Source organism: Protopterus annectens, chromosome 8.part0 (genome assembly GCF_019279795.1).
Source record: "Protopterus annectens isolate FY-2018-M chromosome 8.part0, PAN1.0, whole genome shotgun sequence".
Classification (NCBI taxonomy): domain Eukaryota; kingdom Metazoa; phylum Chordata; order Ceratodontiformes; family Protopteridae; genus Protopterus; species Protopterus annectens.
Window position 1 is genome coordinate 695,491,995 of NC_056741.1, and position 20,203 is coordinate 695,512,197.

The 20,203-nt window shown below is 39.9% G+C and overlaps 1 protein-coding gene across 1 annotated transcript in view; it reads left to right on the forward strand.

The window, feature by feature from the left end:
* SLC50A1 (solute carrier family 50 member 1) overlaps positions 1-20,203 on the forward strand; it is a 716,724-nt gene that overhangs the window by 677,290 nt on the left and 19,231 nt on the right. The window contains exon 5 of the mRNA XM_044080142.1: positions 5,357-5,476. Within this exon, the coding sequence (XP_043936077.1) occupies positions 5,357-5,476 (120 nt within the window). The remainder of the gene's footprint in view (positions 1-5,356; positions 5,477-20,203) is intronic.

The following is a 20,203-nucleotide window of genomic DNA, read 5'->3' on the forward strand; positions in this document are numbered from 1 at the left end:
AAATCCGAAACATTAATTACCAGTGTCTAAACCAGTGTCGCAGCATCTTGCCTGTGACAAAGACTGTAATTCTCCGACTGACTTGTCAAATGTTCCTTCTTCAGAGGACATTCTGTCAGCAATCCCTGTTCCTGAGAAAATCCCTGAGAGTCCTCAAGCAGAACATTCCCCAGTGACTGTCCCTGTAGCTAAACTCAGTCCTAACGATTGCATTATGGGATCAGGTCGCATTTCCAGACCTAGATCCAGATACACAGCAACCTGGACATGACTGTTTTGTTTATTAGTGTCTGTATAATTGCATGCCTATTGAAATGTCATTGCTTACACGAGACAGTTCAGTAAAGAGGGAGAATGTAAATCAGTGTGTGTGATACAGCTTTAAGAACATTCCAGTCAGTGAGCACGTGCAAGCAAGAGTGCCATTTTGAGTTAGCAGCCAGAGTGATAGTATGCATGTATGTAGTAGTGAGTCAGTTAGTTTAATGTTCCTGCCATCCATCCTGATGTGTCATATATGCAACAAAAACTACTTAAATGAACACCCAAGCCTCATCATCTTCTTAGTATGTACAAGATGAGCGACACCTCAGCCTTCTAGTGGCACACTAGACACAGTTATACACATGGTGTTCCTGTCTTTAGAGAAAGCAGTGTCACTGGAAGCCTTCTTCAAGTAAGCAATAAAGTCATCCATGTTGGCAAGGAGCTTCCTGATGTTTATGGCAGTGGTCATACTGATGGTACCCTTGGTTAGACTGCGTATGAGAGAGATGCAGTGGTACCTCAGTGTACACTGGGAGAAACATTTACAGTCCGTGGACTAGTAAATTCCCCTTTTCCGCTGTATCCAGTGAAGAGGTACATGGCTGGGCAGTGTAAGTCAGGGAGAATGCAGATATGGCATTTTCCCAGCTGATACGCAGTCAAGTTCTGTGAACCTCAGCCCAGAGTTGTTTTCACATTAGTCTACAGAAATGTTAGTGGTGGTCCAAATAGTTAGAATCTTCAAGGCATATTGGAAACCAGGGAGTCTGAAGTTCGTGAAGGACAGCTCTATGGTTGTGTGGTTTGTAAACAAGGCGGACACTATCATACACTTTTAGCAGGTTAGCCATGCAGGACTGAGGTCTAGCAGCCTGATCAAGCATGACCCTTAGAGCTTCTTATATTTCATCAGACCTCATCCAGATGGCAGACTATCTAAACAGAGCTGTAACCAGCAACCACCAGTGGCAGTTAAACAGAGCAATCTCTCATCTCTTCATCAACAGCTTGTGGTCCCAGACATGGACTTCTTTTCTACTTGGGAGAGCAAACAGCTCCCTCAGTTCTGCATGAGGATCCTGTGTAGCTTCAACTGGGCAGGGTGTGCTTTGTCCTTCCTTTGGAACAGCATTTGTCTTTGCATCTTTCCCTCGACTCCACTAATACCCAGAGTAGTGTAGAAAGGTGAGAATAGAAGGACAAATAATAATTGTACTGGTATTATATTGACATAGGCAGCGTTTGTTAGAAAAGTGACCATTGTTTAGACTACCAACAACTATAGACCAGCTCACATAGGAATCTGTTATCCCTGTGCACCTCAGTTTACAAGGGCTCAGGTTGATGACATGGATTTCCTGATTTTAGTTCCTTTTAGCATCTTTTATCTGTGGAGGTGATGTATTCATAAATACAAAGGAGGCCAGGAAACCTGATGCATGGAAGTCTCAATTGGTAAAATGGGGAAGATTCTCTGTTTGGTGCAAACCACATACACACACACACACACACACACCAGAATGCAGCCCTAGCAGGACTTGTTCTGCTGTTGCCTTACTTATCATATGTTTTCTTAGCAGGTTCCTCCTGTTTCTCTAGTATGATGTATACCACTGATCTCAGCTTGCACACCACTACATTTGCCTCTGGCAAACCATGTTTTGCTGTGGACATTTTCTGAAAGGAGTCCTACACCTTCACTTTCCATGCTTAATGCTCCTTGAATGCTATACTTTTGCAAGAATTCTTCCCCAAGCCCAAGAATATGGAGGAAAAAAGAATTGGTCAGTTTTGGATGTGTATAGATTTTTTAGATACTATCTGGACATGGCAAAGAATTTCAGGTAACTGGGTCCTTTGTGAAAAAGGGATTTGCACCAGCCTTCTTGAGCAAGGGACAGTGTTCCGAGGGCTTGCTGTGTTATGTGAATAAACTGGACAACTCGTATTGCATGGTGGTGGACCATAAACCTAGACACCTATATTACAGCTTTTCATATCTGAGGGGAAGTGAATGTGCTGTTAGCCTGCCTCAGCAGCACTTTGGCTTGCACCTGGAGCTTTAGGATAAAGAAGACCTGTGGCCAAGATGTAGGAATGGGCACCTTAGAGATTTTCTTGTATACCATAACACATGAACTCCACTATTCTTCTTGATTCAGCAGGCCAAAGAGGAGCTAATGGTGGACACAGTCTCCTTTCATTGTTTGAAAACATTCCTGCATGCTTTGCCATCTTCTCTGCTTATTCTTCATAGGTTCATAGGATGACACTACGCTATTGGCCTGGAGGCCCTTATAAGCCTAGCCAAGAATTTTGTCCATGTTCCCTCAAAGTCAACACCTGTTTCCCCTGTCCAGCAGGGACACAGGCGGGATCCCAGGAGTATATTTTCTGTTTCCCATCTAGTCATCCAGGTTCCTCTTAAAGAGGGCTAGAGAGGTACTGTGCTTGACATGGAGAGAGAGTCTATTCCACAGACGGGGGAGCTTTTGGGACACAAATCTATCCCGCCAACAAGTTCTGTTAATGTCACAGACCAGGTTAAGGCCTTGCGTGCAGGTTGCGCAAGTGGAGTTTGTCTTACAGATATGCAGCAACTCCATCAAGGCTGGGTCTGAAATGGCCTTGTATGCTAGACACAGGTCACCTCTGAGCACTCTGTATGAGACTGAGTAGAGGGACTGGGCTTTTAGCCTATCTGTATAGGATAGGTGTTTGAGACCCTGGATTTTCCTAGTCACAAACCTCTGTGGAGTCACCAACTGCTGTATGTGCTTTGTCTTATTTCTTTGAATTTTCCTAGGAGACAAACTCCTTATCATAATGTGATGTATGAAAATAGTGTGATGTTAGGCTGTGTGGCCACTGGCAGTTCAAGAGCTTATTTTAGTAAAGCCAGAGAAGTTGCATGCATTTGGAGAATTACCTAGTTGCACAGCCAGGCATGCATACTTTAGGTTCATAGGTTAGTACTAGGCTATCTGCCCTTTTGTGTCCTTTTAAGCCTAGCCAAATTTCCAAACCCAAAGATCCTTTGCTTCACAGAACACATTGCTTGGCAGAAGACTCTGAAGTGATAAAAACTGCCAGAAAGCCTTCACCCACCAAAGTTACTGTAGTAAGCAGAAGCTATTCATCCTTGTGGCCAAGTTACTTCAGGCACCTTTTTGAATTGACATTTATTCCATGTTCAGGGTGAATGTTTCTTTAATTATGACACATTGTACCATTCTAGAGTGCAGGGCTTTTGCTTAGCACCAGCATGTTAAGAACTTCCTTAAGGATGCTCTGCATCTTTGCCCAGATTTGAAGAAATATTCTCTTTCTTGGAATTTCATGTCTAATAGGCTTATCTTTCCACTGTTCAAATCTGGTGACTTGTCAGATCGGAAGTTTGTCTCTGGGAAGATGTTTTTCTTTGTGGTCATTACCTGATTCCTTGAGATTTCAGAGTTGTAGGGTCATATTTGTAAGGAACCCTTTTTTGTCTTTCACAGGGCACATGTTTTTATGAGTAATCCAAATTGCGTTTCAAAACGTATTTAGAACCGTCTTTAAACTGGTCTGTTCATCTCTCCATTTTCTATCTAGGGTAGAATCCAGCAGAGTAGTAGTTATAGTTAGTTAGTCATAAGTTCATACTAGGCGGTAACTGCTGTTGTGCCCATGTTAAGCCTAATCAGTTACCCCATGTGAGAATCAAACTCTGCACCTTGTGGCTATGAGGTAAATACCTTAACCATCATGCCAACCTCCTTATGTTATGCCAACCTATCTAGTAGCCCTTAATACCCTTGATGTCCATTTCCAGCACAGAGTCTACTTAAAAAGATGCACAAGTTCTAGTGAAAAAAAAACTGCTGTTTTCTCCTTTGTCCTAGGCAAGAGATTATGGCTGTAGCTAACCAGCCCATGTTCAATTGAATTGCATACTGTTCTGTTTTTTGACAATAGATGGCAGACATTCAACTGAAGAATGTTATTAAAAAAAACACTGTAGCAAGGGTTGTTTCCTTTTTTAAGAATGTGTATCCATTTTTGATGGTGTTGCTGCAGCTGTTTGGGCTTTGGTTCACATTTCTACCCTGTATCATTGCTTAGTGTGTAACTCTGGGAGTTGAGCTGCATTTGACTCGTCATTGCTTCAGGACTTGGCCTTTTTGAGTTCTTTGTCTTTTTGCTTTCCTCCACTGAGAGTTAAATTTTTTTCCCCACAGCAGAGGGTTTTCAAAGTAAGGTATAATAGATATGTATTCTTGGCAACTGACTTGCAGGTAGGTTGCAGTGGGTACTTGGTGCCTTCCAATCATCTGCCTATGTCCAGACAGCTTTTCATCCACCATCAGCAGGTGGGTTTTTCCTGTATGTCAGGAAACAAAATATTTTATATTCTTGATTACCTATGTCTTTTGTGGTGTGCCCAATCTGTACATGAGACCAAGCTGAATAGCACAGTGCCTGAATGTGCCATCCTCCTGACCTGGAGCATATAACTTGAGAGAAAGTGCTGTCATACATAGCCCCTAGTGTGGAAGTTTCTTCCAGAAGTATGGTAAGTTGAATCTACAGATAAACAGATATTGCAGCACAGGACTCGTCTTGTTCATCACTCGGTGTAGTACGTATGCATGTATTTATTAGCATTTGTTTACTGGGAAAGTCCGACTGAGCTGTGATAGGCCACTTTTCATCGGAGACCCGGCAGAGAAAAGCTCCACAGTCACAGTTAACAAGCCTTACAAGTTGTCATACAATATATATAGTTGATAAAAATGAGATATTTTCTTCCCATACATTTAACTTTTTTCTTCCTTTTTAAGGTTTGCTGTGCTGTACTAATTTTGTCCACATCTATATACACGTGTGTGTGTGTGTGTGTGTGTGTGTGTGTGTGTGTGTGTGTGTGTGTGTGTGCGCATGTGCGCGTGTGTGTGTGTGAGTAATAAGGTTAAGGTTTTGTAAATTAAGTGTCCAAAAATGATTTAATAGGCCTTATTGCCTATAATGATAAATGTGCAGGTAGATGGCTCTGTTACCTTCCTTCACTCAGAATTACATTAACCACTGTTTCTCCATATCCTTACAGGCTAAGATCATCAGCACCAAGTCCACAAAGTGCCTTTCCTTCCCCCTGACAGTAGCAACCTTCCTCACCTCTGCCTCTTGGAGCCTGTATGGAATGCAGCTGAATGACTTCTACATAATGGTAAGTTACTTGTAAAATTGAAACACTGGAGTGGTATTTCCTTGGCCCATGCAGTCCTGAAATGTATCCAGGCAGTAATTGCAGATCTCCATACTGCACTAAGTACACTTCACTTGTGGCATTTATGCTCGACCTTTGAGCTCTCACTGTGCAGTAGGGGGCATTTTGCCATCTCTGTCCAAGTATCTAAATCATAACTGTAATATGCAAGTAAAATTCAAAATCGATGTGGCAGTATGTTCATAGTTTGTAACCCCAGTTCTGTATTATCAGTGCAAGCCTCTTATTTTCTGTGTGTGAGTAAGATACAGAATAAAAGACCTATCGACCTACTTCTGTTTCCCTGTTTGTCTTGTAAACTCTGAGGGTAACAGTGACTATCCATGCAGGATTACTGTAGGAGATGGATGTGTTGTCACTATAACAATAAGAATCACTTGTTTGTGTTAGTTGTCCATTTTTCTTAGTAATGTTGCAAGCGCACAGTTTCCGTTGAGTCATTTGGTATTCCTGTTCTTTTTGTACTCTAGTAAGCATCAATTTGCATGAAAATAGCGTGTGTCTTTCAATCAAAACTAATTACACTATGACCTTAAGGATGAGAACATTTACAGTTTGGGTATGGTGAAACCGGTTCACAAAAGCAAAAATGACACAACCAATACAGAGTTGATGCAAACCAATTTAAGAGGATCTGTCTGCTGTGTCAGACGTCATCAGACCTAATTTTCTGGGAGCTGAAGTCATAAGAAGCTCTTACTGTCTTACCACCACCACTTCTTTCATTGGCTGATCCTCCGATTAGGTTCTTATCAGTGCCTCCCTACTGTTTCTATTCCTTCTTTCCCTGGCTTTTATAGGTCACTTTCCAGAGTCTCACCATTAGTACATCTCCGTTTTCATCTTTCTCCATTTGCTCCCCGGCCAACTAGCCTTTGTACACTTTAGCTGACCTGTCAGACACAAATTTCCCTATTTAAGTATGCAAACTCAAATGCTGATTTTTTTTGTGCTAGATGTAATTCCTTAGCAGATGTTCCTGAATATGCATTTTTTCATTTTCATTTTGCTTTTGTCCGACTGTGATAATGTACAAACCAAAAAAATTCAGCAGAGGCCTGGGGACAAATATTGGCAACTATTACAGTACAAAAGATACTTATGCATTAGTAGATGTTGAACATTGAGCATTTGAAGAGGTGTGTGGGTTTGTCAAAACAATAATAGATCATGTGATTAGTGCTTAGAAATTCAAGGAAATTGAGGTGAGGGAAGGAACTAGGTAGGCCAGAAAATGTTAATAGTTGTAGTTAAAAGGTGTTGCAAATGCACAGTTTCCGCTGAGTCATCTGGTATTCCTGTTCATCATTGACACTGAGACAATGGTATAACAGTTCTGCACCTGCATACATACCCAAACTGGCAGCTTTCCAGAGCTCTAAATCCCCTTCTCTGATTCTCTGTGATAGAGATTGGCTAATCCCCTCCCATCATAGGAAGCCTAAACCCTGTCACATAGTCAGTTATTCAGTCTTTTACTGTCAACTGTAGGACTCGTACAGTTGAATCTCCTCAGCAGCCTACATTGGTGGATTACAGCTTGTAGACTTAGATGAGATGCCTTCGGGAACTTCCCTTACCCTTTATTGTTATATACATTTGATTTAGTTCTGATTTAATAAAATATATATATATATTTATAAAACGTGTGTTGACATTTTATTTTAATATACTTGCCATTTACTCTCTCTCTGTCTTTCAGCTTTTCCCGGTTAGGGGTCGACACAGCAGAACTCCGGTCCGATAATGATTGGCAGTGAATTTTACGGTGCCAAGTTGCCAGCCCGGTGCCCAGCCTTCAAAGAAGGCACACCCACACATGCTCGCACCTACCTGCCTGTCTTAAAATTCACTCGACTGTGGGAAGGACATGTCAACTTACTACTGTGCCATTTGTATTCTTAATACTGCTTTTAAGCAGTCATGGAACCTTTCTAAAATGTTCTATTTGTACTGGGAAACTGAAGTTCTGTTGTGTCAGTTGAACACTAGGCCTCTTATAAGTTTATAGTCAAGTACTAGTCTAGCTGCACTTGAGGGCCATTTTGAGCCTAGCCACTTTCTCTCAAAGGTGAGCTTCAAACCTTGCACTTTAATGCCTGTGAGGCAAACACCTTAACAGTTATGCAAACCCCTTATCCCCTGGTCAAACAGTGTATGAAAGAAGCATTGCAACTTGAGACCCCCTCAAAAGCAAATTCCTCTTCCTTGGGATCTCAACTTTCATGTTGAAAAATTGACCTGATCTCCTTTTGAACCTGCCTTTCAGGCTGATTTTGAGGTTCATCACTTGGAAAACTGTTTTGCCTATTGCTCTGACATCTGTATGGAGTCTCCAAGCTGCAAGCTCTTATGGCAGACCAACCTTATCTGATTTTCCACAAGGACAGGGTTGTGTTTTACACAGTAATCCTTTCATGAGTTTCCAAACTTGCTGTGAATCAAGCCATTAATTTCCCAGTTTTTATTTCTGGAATCTAAAAACAAAGGAGAGAAGATTCTACATACCTTGTACAGTATGTGCGCAAGCAACTGAGGTACTCCATTGGCAAAACTAAGCCCTTCGGGAAAGCTTACCAGATGTTTATTTCCTATTCTGGAGCTAACAAGATGTCCCTCTCACCAGGGTGGATAAGGAAAAGGTCACAGTCAGCTGTCTGTCAGGTGCCAGGATCCACCACATCACACATGCACTCAAGTCTCTCAACAACAGGCACTGTTGTGACTCTGTCATAGTCCATGTTGGTGAGAACGACTTGAGACGTACCTCACTGGAATCCTGTCAGTATATTATTTCCCACATTTATTTCTCTGACATCTCATTACACCTCAAGATATCCCGTCCACCCCTTTCATGAACTTGCTGTACACCTTACCACATCAGTTATACAACACACACACACACACACACACACACACACACACACACACACACACACACAAAAATATATTTTTTCTTTGCAATACAGAACTTGTGTACTTGTAGTGTTTACCAATAATGATTGTTTCTAATTGTTAAACTAAACTGTTATGTATACTTAAACTGTCTGTAACTGGAGCTTTTCTCCTCGGGTCTCCACTGGAAATGGGCTCCTGGTCCAGCTGGACTAACCCAGTTAAATGTCAATAAATAAATGTGACTAAGTTCTCTGATTGTGTCTCAGGCAGTTATGTCCCTAGCCTTAAGCAGCATTTTACCTTTGCCTAGGATGAGACCTCAGTACAAACAAAAACTGACTGACTTCAACAAGTAGCTTAGTTATCCAGTATCTGACAGCCTCGGATTGTATGGTCGACAGACCTTGATGCTTTGCCAGAGATGGTCTTCATCTGTCACCCCTGGGATTTCAGTTATTGGCTAAGGCTCTTGCCATCCCCATAGTGCCTTTTTTAGGCTATGTCACAAGAACTAAATTCCTGACATAAAAATACCCTCTAAAAACAACCTAAAGGTTATGCTGCTAAACTCGAAGTCTAAACCAGCAATAGCACTCAGTGGAATCTGTCCTTACTTTGGAAGATGCTGATATTTGTGCAGTCACTGAAACCTGGTTTAAGGCTGCAGAGAGCACCCCAACTATACCAGGGTTACATTTCCTTCCACACCTTCAGACCACAAACTGAAGGCGTGAGAAGTAAAGGACATGGTGTATCAGTATTCATTAAAGATAACTACACCTCTAGATCAATTAAACAGCACAATTACCTTGAATTATTTCAGGTGCAATTGACTGTAGGTAAGACCCCCCCCCCCCCTTCAGGTCACTGGCAGCTATAGGACACCCATCATGAATCAGGACATCCTTTCAGCCTACTTGAATCTACTTGAGTCAATCAAGATACAACCAAACACCCTGGTTTTGGGTGACTTTAACTACCCATCCGACTGGGTACATTTGTACGTGTTCTAACTCCTTTACCCAAAGGTTCCTGGACTTTTGTTAACTCCAGTGCCCTGAAACAGCTGTTTGGCACACACACAAGGGGCTCAAATATCCTGGACCTGGTGCTTACCAACATGAGGGACCACTGCACCATCAACAGTGTGTGGCCAACCTTGGTGAGATCTGACCACACATCAGTTTCGCTAGAAGTAACTATAACACAAGACCCCCTTAGCAACAACTAGAGTAAAAAACTTCTCCAAGGTCAATTACAAAGTCTTATGTGACAGCCTAAATAGATTCATACCCCCCCTCCCCCACTAATGGAACGGACACCTAGGCGGAGTTATACACCAATGGTTTATACAAGCACCTGTACAATTGTATTGACTCTGTCGTACCTTATACAATCAACACAAGATCTTCAAGGAAAAATAAACTTGCCTGGTAGACAGCTGACATTAATAGGCCATACAATAGGAGAAAGAAATTGCTATCTAAGAGTAGAATGGAATGGTCTCAAAACTGGAAACGCTCCCTCCTCAACCTACACAAGCAGATAAGACTCCTAGTGAAGTCCTCCAAAGCTAACTACAAATCCAAATTAGCTTCCCTAACTAAGGACTATATGTACACTTTTATGCTGTATCTGCTGCTTTAGGCAGTATGAATGATGAACATATAATAGTTGCTTAAGTTTTACTAACCTGTAACAGTAGATGTTCGAATTTCATAATGCCTCATTGGCAGCATCCATCCATTGTCCCCCTTATTTTGCATATAATTTGATGGTATGCAACTTTGTTGTGTTGCTGTCTGGCTTTCACGGCCGGCCTTAGGCATAGGCGAACTAGGCAACCGCCTAGGGCGCCATACAGGCCGGCTGTGTAAAGGGCGCAATTTGTAAGTATTTATTCATTTTAATTTATTTTTCTAATTAGGTGGGCAGCAAAATGATAGGGGGAGGGGCGAGCACACTCCCACTTTTGTAGCTGCAGCCTGCAGGTTGGCCAGGAAGTTTTAACAATCAAATGACGAGTCTTTTCCTTTAAGAGGAACATGCGTGTGCCTCATACACGCACGCCAATGTAGTTGCGCGGAAGTTAAAGTAGTAGTAAAGTTACGAGATGGGTTAAGTCTACGTGCGCGCATGGCCGTTCATTTTAAGAAGAAAGTAAGTGTGTGTGTGTGTGTGTGTGTGTGTGTGTGTGTGTGTGTGTGTGTGTGTGTGTGTGTGTGTGTCTAATGACCGTGTGAGTGAATGTGTCTGTGGTTTTGGGGGGGGGGGGTTATCATACTTCCACACTTCACTCAACAAAAGAGCAAAACATACAACACTAGCCGAGGGGGGAACCACTACACACTAATAACTTTAAATGGCAGTTAAACATAATGCGAATGGCAGAAATGAGGACACCAGGGAGTACAGTTAGCATTATGCCTCTATGGCAATTAACAAAGACATGGTCAGGAGGCAGCACTAGACTCCCAGAGTACATTTAACAACATGCATTAATGACACATAAAGACGTGGTCAGGGACCAGAGATTGCACTTAACATATGCCTTAATGGCACTTAACAAAGATGTGGTTGAGGGGAACATTAGACATGAGGAATTGCACTTAACATTGCCCCTTAATGGCCTTAAATGAAGACATGGTCAGGGAGAACACTAGGTACCAGGGGTTACACTTAATATTGTGCCTAACAGCACTTAACTAAGACAGGAGTTGGGGAGGAAGGACTAGTCACCAGTGATAATTCTTTAACAGCATGATCTTAATGACAGTTTAAAAAAAATGAAAGAAAGACAATGTGGATGGGGGGTACAACTAGACACCAGGGATACTCTAATTAGAGTGCTTTAAAGACAGTAAAAGGGATTCAGTCCCTGTACCCTCCCACCGAGGATACTAGTCTTCTGTGCCACCACTGATCAAGAGGGATAACCTGGAAGTAACAGCTAAGACTTTAAAGATAAATCAATACATAACAAGGAGGAGAGAGGCTACAGACCCTGCTTTCTTGACTTCAAAAACTGCATTATCAACCCATGACACTAACTGAAAAGTTATTATAAAATATTTTTTTTATGTTATAACAGAAAAAAAAAATTCTGTGATATAATGAGAATCCTGGTCATTATATTAGCTCTGCAGCAGTTCATGAATTTTGAGGGTGAAAGAAACAGGGCACATATAAGCATCCCTCTCAACCTCATAGTGCAAATATCTAGAAAAAGTCAAAATTAATGGTGGAATAATTATGCACAGTCACGGGCAGATTTTAATTATTATTCTTAGAAATTTAGAAAGGCACTAGAAGAACAGTTTTTGCATTAGAATACATTGATGTGATATACCATGAAAGAATCAAGACCATAAAAACAAATCACATTAACACTGCATACTGGCTCCATTACATTTGTTTCTTTTGCAAAAATTTGAAAAATAAAATATAACTGGCATGTTTGCTCTTGTTTACATTAATCATACCTTATAACATATGTCCTTTCAGTCATCCCCTCTACTCCTTACATATTCCCTCCTTGTAGAACCCCACACCATTTCAACTTAACTTTCCCTTTATTATTCCCCCTTAGTCTTCTGTAAAATCCTTTAGTCCCCCTCTTAAGTTCACATTTACTCTTGGTTAATTTTCACACAAATCCTTTTCTATCAACTTTCAAAGTTAAAAAGTGCAATATTTAAAATCTATCCCTATTTTTCAGCCATTGCATCCACATTGTTAGGCTTTGTCCAGATTTTTTTGCAAAAGAGGTTGACAGGTATGCATACCTCTCAACTGTCCAGATTTTTGCCTCATATTGTTGGCCTATTCCTCATAATATTTGTGGTGTTCTGACAAATCACCGAGGATTTAAATAACTAAATGTCATACATTTGAGTTTCACCCTTATTTCCTTCAGAAAATGCACGCTAAGACAAATGCTGTTATTGTAGCAACTTTGTAGGTCTATAAGAGCAATATTTATAATCTGCCCTTGTTTGGGGGCCTTTGTCCCACCATAATTTTAGCCTTTGTTCAGATTTCTTGTGCCAAGAGGTTGACAGGTATGGAAGCATGGTATGTAGTGCCCTAGTTGCTGATTATTTGGTGCATTTTAAGGGGGATAAGGGTCCTGCATTCCATAGTGTGCCCTCCTTTGTTTAGGATACCTAGTAACTATGAACTTGTTGGTTTCTCATTCATCCTCTTTTGCAATATCACCAGCTTACCATTTTGTTCTTTAATGTAATGTAGGCAATTAATTCTTCAGGGGCAGCAGGCACTGAATTTGTAGATAAAATACTGAAATGTAAAACTGTTTGCCAGTAACAGCCTCTTGTTACACATCTCTTTAATGTAGAATTATTCAGATGAATTTTACTTCTGCAGATATTGTCCTTATTGACTGATAGTGGTGAGTTGTAATGACAGATGGTTGAGAAGCCGTTTATGGTTAAAATATTCTGAAAGGGGTAGTTTTGTCATTACTGGTTCATGCATTTTGTTTCATTGCTTACTGGAAAAATGTTCAAAACTACAAATTTAAAACACGCTCTAACAAGTGTATATGTTTCTATGTGCAACTAGCCATTTTTGTTTATCAAATGGCACACTGTGTTTTAAAATCTGAAAGCATGTTAGTAGCATAATTGCCTTTGGTGCAGAAGGCTGTGGATTCTACTCCCACACCATGTAGATGGAGTGCTGGTATTGCAGTGCCCATATGATTGTTGATTACTTGGTACATTATAAGGGGGATAGGGGTTCTACACTCCTGAGTATGTCCTTTGTATGAGATGCCTAGTGACTATGAACTTGCTGGTTTGTTAGTCATTTTCTATTGCGATATTACCAACTTACCAATTTTTTAATGTAATATAGGCAATTAATTCTTCAAGGGCAGGAGGCACTGAATTTGTAGATAAAACATTAATATATGAAGTTTTGCCCGTAGCAACCTCTTCATTAGTTACAGATTTCTTTAACGTGGAATTTAGATGATTTTACTTCTGCAGAGATTGTGTGTATGGAGTAATATTGGTGGACTGTAATGACAGAAGTCTTGAGTGTTCTTTTATGGTTGAAATTTTCTGAAAAGGCTAGTTATTGGTTCATACATTTTGTTTCACTGGTTATTAAAAGAATGTTTAAAACTACAAATTTAAAACACTTTCTAACAAGTGGTGCTACATTATACAAGGAATATAATTCAATGCAATCAGGAAGGTGAATCAAAGAGCAAATACATGTATGTATGGCCCTAAAAATGTGTGCAAGGAGTTTGCCCAAAGGTAAACTTAATTCTTCAATGGCCAGATGTATTTTCTATGATTGTGACTTTTCATGCCGTTTCAATGAATGAGTTTTTCCATTTCAATGAATGTGAGTTTCAAGGGCAGAGAAGTTTACTGCTTATGCTAAGTCTGTTTTCATTGCGAGACTGTATTGTTTAGCAAATGGCTACCTGTGTTTGTACTATTTTATTTTAATATCTGTAATCACTGTAGAAGCAAATAAAAGAACAGTATACATGGTAACTTGTGAGAAGTAACCAAATAATGGAACACTGGAATGGCTGAGGAGGGGGCTGCTGCTGGGGGGAGGGGGTTGCTGCAGGGGAGGGGCTGCTCTGGGGGGGCATTCTATTACCCTGCCTAGGGTCCTATTTGACCATGATTGAGCTCTGGTATTTAAAGTAGAAAATACTATGCAGAAGTAGTTGCAGCTAAGGATACCTTGTAATGTAGTTATTCTTCCTATGCATTTAAATAATTTAAGGAAATGACTGGAGTGGCTTTCTTGGAGAGTGACCCTGTGGGTGTGGCTCAAATAGGGGTGTTTCACGACTATGGTGTGGGTGGGGCTTAAGGGGCGCCAGAGTACTACTTCACCTAGGGCACCATTTCGGCTAAGGCCAGCCCTGTGGCTTTGGTTATTTGTTTTATTGTTTTATGGTTGTGAATTTGTTGGCTTCAGACAATTCTTGCTTCTGGTCCTAGGCTTCACCTTATGGAAGGACTTAGCCAATTCTCTGTCACATTGAGTCAGAGGAGGGGAGTCTGAGCTCTGGAAAGCTGCAAGTCTGGGTTTGTGTGAAGGCACAGAACCCATATGCCACTGAGGTAGTGTGAAACTTTCTAACATCTTCTGTTACAGATACGTAGGACTTGTGCAGCTGTACTTTACTTTCTTGTATAATCTCCTAGCTGATGGCAGCTGACAGGAAATTACGTCTGATATAACTGATAAAAGCACTTGCTTGTCTTTTAGTTTTATCCCATCTCTGTTAATTAGTGACACAGTCTCAAGCAGCAGGACTTAATGGTTGCTTAATATGTTGGAAGTGTACTATTAATAAAGGTAGCTTAGTGTGATTTACTTGTCAAGTTGCATTGTTGATATCATCTTTGTTTTGCTGTTTTGTGTATGTCAGGACATGAGAATATTATTTTAAATACTGTTATATGGTATAGTGGTTACAGAAGAGGAGACTTGGTGAATGGAAGCCTGGATGCCAATATAAATCTTTTCTCTTAACAGTATATTCCACATCAGGAACTTACTATTTGGCGGACTTGCTACTGAAAGCAAGGTCTGTGCTCTCAGCCAAAATAAATGAAATTACTATTAAATTAGAGCCTTCCATGGGTATAAAAAAGGTATTCTGGGAAAGGGAAGTGGCTATTCCTCCTCAATCAGGAAAGGAAAAGCACATGAGTAAGCCTCCAACTTCTCTGTTGACTTCATATTCAGCTGCGGAACAACTGCACATGGCAATGGAAACTGTGAATTCTGGCAATGAAGTGTCAGCGCCACAGGAGGAAAACACTCTGCATACTGCTTTCTTAGAAGTTCAAAAAGTAAATACGAAACTAAATGCTTTTATAGGTACTTTGTCCAAACAAAAAGTGCAATTTGAGAAAGTAATATCGGAACATTCTGATGACGTTATGGAGCTGAAAAAAGAAAATACAACCCCAAAATATAAGCTGGCTGACCTGGAATCAAAACTTGAACCAACAGAAAAAATATATAGATTTTGAAGAGATTTCAGAGGAAAACCTCCAAATAATAGGAATTCTGGAGAAAGCAAAAGGAAGAAACTGTATTGTCTGTGAGAGAACTTTTGGCAAACTGGTCAGGCATTCTGCTTGAGTCAGTAAAGTGAAATGGGCACACTGCATCATTGGCAGACTAGCAAACCGATTTTGTGGTAAGCCAAGACATGCAGTGATCAAATTGGAGACCTTTGCACCGAATGAGGCCCTCTTTTCTAATATTTGGAAGCTGGGGAAAGTTTCTTTGGTAGGAGATAATAGTTTTTTTCTGGACAACTGCTACTCAGCCATGACCTCACAAAGTCTGGCAAAGTTTCTGCCAGTGGTTAAGCTATGCAGACAACAGTGGATTAAATTTAAATCACTGTATTCAGCTTATTTACAACTATTGCTGCTAGGAAGCAACACAACTTTTCAGCCTCTACAAGAGGCAGCCCAGTTCCTGGAAAAAAAAATGTCAGACTGGCTGATGAGGAGAGCTTACAACCAAGAACGACTTCCAGAAATGATGGTCAAGAGATGAAGACATAGGAGAGGTGTCCCATGCACAGCTGCTACCTTCAGCAAATAGAATGGGATTATTAAAAAAATACTTGGTATTTAGTTAAGTTTAAAAACTTATCCTCATTCTTTATAGTTTAATATGCTTTTTGGGGTAAACTACTGTTAATTCCAAACAGTTTATTTTTTGATCTTCACTTCCCTTTTATGACTGCTTCATGTGAACATTTGAAGTTGGTACTCCAGCCGCTAACATTGAACTTGGGGAAAGCTCTTGAGTGGTTGGGTGGTATCAGTAATTGAGTGCCATGTGATATGCTGTTTCCCCTAAGCAAAATGCTGTATGGTGCATTCATAAGACTTGGCTGGGGGGTAGTGGAGCTGATTTTTGAAACCTGGAGGTTTCAATGAATAACAAGTGCTTCACTGCATTCCTGAATTGATTGTAGGGAAGGCTCTGCCACTAGGGTGCCAACTTGACTTGCTAAATATAGTCACTTCCTTTAAACTGTAAATAATTTAAGTCACTGGAAGAGGGTGTAAAGTAAATTGCACCTCTAATGCAGTTTTAGATGAGAAAAAACTACAGTGCATAAAACATGAGTTTAAAAATTCTGGGTTATTGCACTTCAGATGGATGGTCCTAGCATCTGTGGATAGACTGGCAGAGAGAGAGTGAGAGGAAAGCAGCATCTTTTATGTTATGAATGGTCGGCCACTATTTTGTATTTTTATAATAGTACAGGCAGATTTGCCTAGAAGCTGAAAGCTTTAGTTGCTTTCTCTAATGTAAATATTTAATTTCTTGTTAAATACTTTCCTAGTTTCTTTTTGAGCTCTCCGTTTTGCCATGAGGCCACAAACTGTTAGAATATTCTGATGCTGTGGGTGTTAAGGGGAGCTACTCTATTAGATTGGTTGGTGGGAATTATCTGTCTTAAACATAAATGAATAGCAAACTCACAGCAGTTTCCTGGAATGTTTATGGGCTCCTTGATTTAACAGGGGAAAATGTTTCAATGCCTGAACTTAGTACAGCCCCCCTTCATCCTGATATAAAAGAAATGTATGCGACTAGTGGAGTACTAAATGTCAGAGCGCGACTGGTGGAATACTATATGTTAGGGAAGGTCAGATGGAAAGTAATAGCGCACTTCTCAGTGGACGGAACTAGGAGGCACACTGCCATTCTTATAAGTAAGTTTACCTGGCCTGAGGTCTTAGATAGAATCTATATTATTTCAGCAAAAGCTTAAAACAGTGAACACTGTTTAATCGACCCAATAAAGTTGAAATCCCTAAATCCCAAACACACGGAACAGCGATTTTTTTTTCCCCAGGGAAAAAAATCACTGGGCCATGTTCGGGACTTTGCCATTTCCTCCACTGTAGTGCGGTCCCGGAGTTGGTATATTTAAGTAGGGGGAAGTGTGCAGGGCCCCCACTTTGTGTTTGGATTTTTTTTTTTTAACGGATCAGTGATTTTCTTCCCTGGGATTTCGACTTTATTGGGTCAACTAAACAGCGTTCACTATTTTAAGTGTTCACTGAAATAATGTCGACCCCGTAGATACACTAGCAATTCCATCGGGATGATAGTTTGGCCATAGTGATGAATTTGGATGGGAAAAATTTACAGTTGTGTCTCTATTTGCTTTTAGGATTCTCAAAGAAGGAAATACAGGAAATGTTGATGGATGCTGTTTTTTGCAGAAGGAATACTGATATACATGAGAGACTGGAGTATCATAACTGATCAGATGGATGTTACTAAAGGGCCTAGACTTAGGACCTTACTGCTGGTTAGATAATTGTTTCCTACTGAAAAGGTCTTGGGTTGGTAGATGATCAAGAATGGCTTGGTGTGTACAGCCCTGATATACATATATGTTGGAAGAACAGGCATTGCAGTCAGGCTGGAGAGAGAGTACATAACATCCGAGGGTAGATGTTTAATAAGAAAAGTGGACACACTGCATGCATTACTTTCACATCATTCCCCTCTGGTATGCCATATATACTTTTTGCTAGATTGCCTCATGGATAGGCACAGAAGATTTTCTCTTTATCGTTTGAAGCCAGTCAGCTTTCAACAGTCATGTATGCTTAAACTGATAGAGGAAATATAGAAGCACAGAATGGGGATTCACTCAAATAGTTTAAAGTTGGGACCGACATATGGGATGTGTAGCCAGAATAGTTTAAAGCTTTTCTACTCAGAATTGGAAGGGAAAAAAGTAGAGACTATAGGAACTGAAAGACTAAATATCAAAAGGAATAGGGGATACCCAGGAGATGACCATTTATATCCAGGTTTGAAGAAATAGATGACAGAAATACTTGACAAGAAGTTTGAGTTTGTGAGGGGAGGGGTATGTAGAAATTGTTTCTTTGGGGACTTCCCCACTGTCGTAAATTGTTAGTGATGACATTCTTGCAGGGGAGGGCAGATTTACTTGCAGGCATGATTTTTTCCACTGTCAAAGACAGGAAAGTCAATAATCCCCAATAAATAATTGAAGTATTTACTCCATAGTATTGCAAGGTATATTCTGCAGTCTCTCGAGATGTTATTGAGGTAGATAGTGGTAGCTTACATAGAGAGAATAAATCTCCCTACTTTGCAGGAGGCACAGTCATACAGTCCTATGGCACAAGTCACTAAAGATGAGTTACAATCTCTCTTAAGCAGGCAATTTCTTTAGGAAATGCCATGATCAGATGGCATACTACCTGTTGACCTGGGGAAATGGCTAGGAGAGGATGCTGTGGAGCCTTTTATATGTTATACAACTCTGTATTGATCACAGGGAAGATTCCCCCTCATGGAAATGAGCAGTAATGGTTATGATCTGTAAAGAGAGAGAAAAGAACGGTCTGCCTTCTACAGACCCATCTCAGTCAAGAACCATGACTATAAAATCTTTTTGATCTTCTTAGTAAGTAGGCATCCAAAAAATATCCCAGTTCTAATGATTATGGTTCATTTGCTGTAAAATAAATAAATAAATAAATAAAAATAAAGCAGTGGCACATTTCATCAAAAATAGAAAACATCAAAAGTCATTTCACTGAAAATGTCATGTGTTAAATATACCTCCAAAAACCTTTTGCTGGTGGCAAGCCCCCTGCACCTACCATGTGGGGAGCTTTGCCCCCATCTAAAATATACTAAGTCCACAGTCATACAAATATAACACTCCTGACACACTGAGTTACTGCTGATACATGTACACAAATGTCTAGACATGGAGGTACAACTAAACAGGAACTAATATTGATTAATACTAGTTTGCATTATAATTTCTATACTCCAAAACCAAACTGTCAGTTTCTGCATTCTAATGTAGTTTTCGATCAATTAGGATATTAGGATAACAGATGTTTATGAATAGTGCAATTAATATTAGTTTGAAATGTGCAATATGAAAGTAGCCAAACACATAGTATGTATGTATGAGCATATTTTCTGAATGTTCTCTAGTTTTTTGTGTTGTTCGAATGTATTTTTGACATCTTTTGCATTTTGATGGATCTGTTATATGTTACATACCTAATGATTGTTATTGTTAGTTTGTAGATGCCTGGCATCAGAGAATAAGGTTCCGCTGTCATGCATTTATTTTGAATTGTATTACAAATCAATCGGACAGTTTTAAACATGTCCGTACCAATTAGTGGATTGTCTTTAACTTTAATATGGTCCAATTCATGAATTAAGATATTTTATATCCAGTTAATATAACCCTTGACTAATTGTTTTACTCATAGGGATAAATATACTATATTGTAGCCTTTAGTGCTACATCTGCATATGTGGATCGATCTTAGCAGGTGTTGTTTCCAACCCATGGCGGGACTTAGTAAGAAATTTCTTTCACATGAGTTTAAAAGTGATGAATGGAGTAAATAATAATTCCTGAATCTAGGCTGTTTCAGGAATTATATGTTATATATGTTCTATAGCTATATTTTATAGCTATATTTTTTAGACATTTTTAGATTTGGTTGACCAATGTTTTGAAGCGCAGTTTCATAATGGAAGCTATATGTTTTAACATTTTAATATGGGCGTCAGAAATATTATGAATGTGTCTTTAAAAAAGCTGTAGGATAAGTTGTTGCCTCAATTGTATGATTGTTGGTTAGTTAATTGTTTAATTAACACTGACCTTCGTATATAAATAGTGAGCTTTCTTCGTGTAATTTGTAA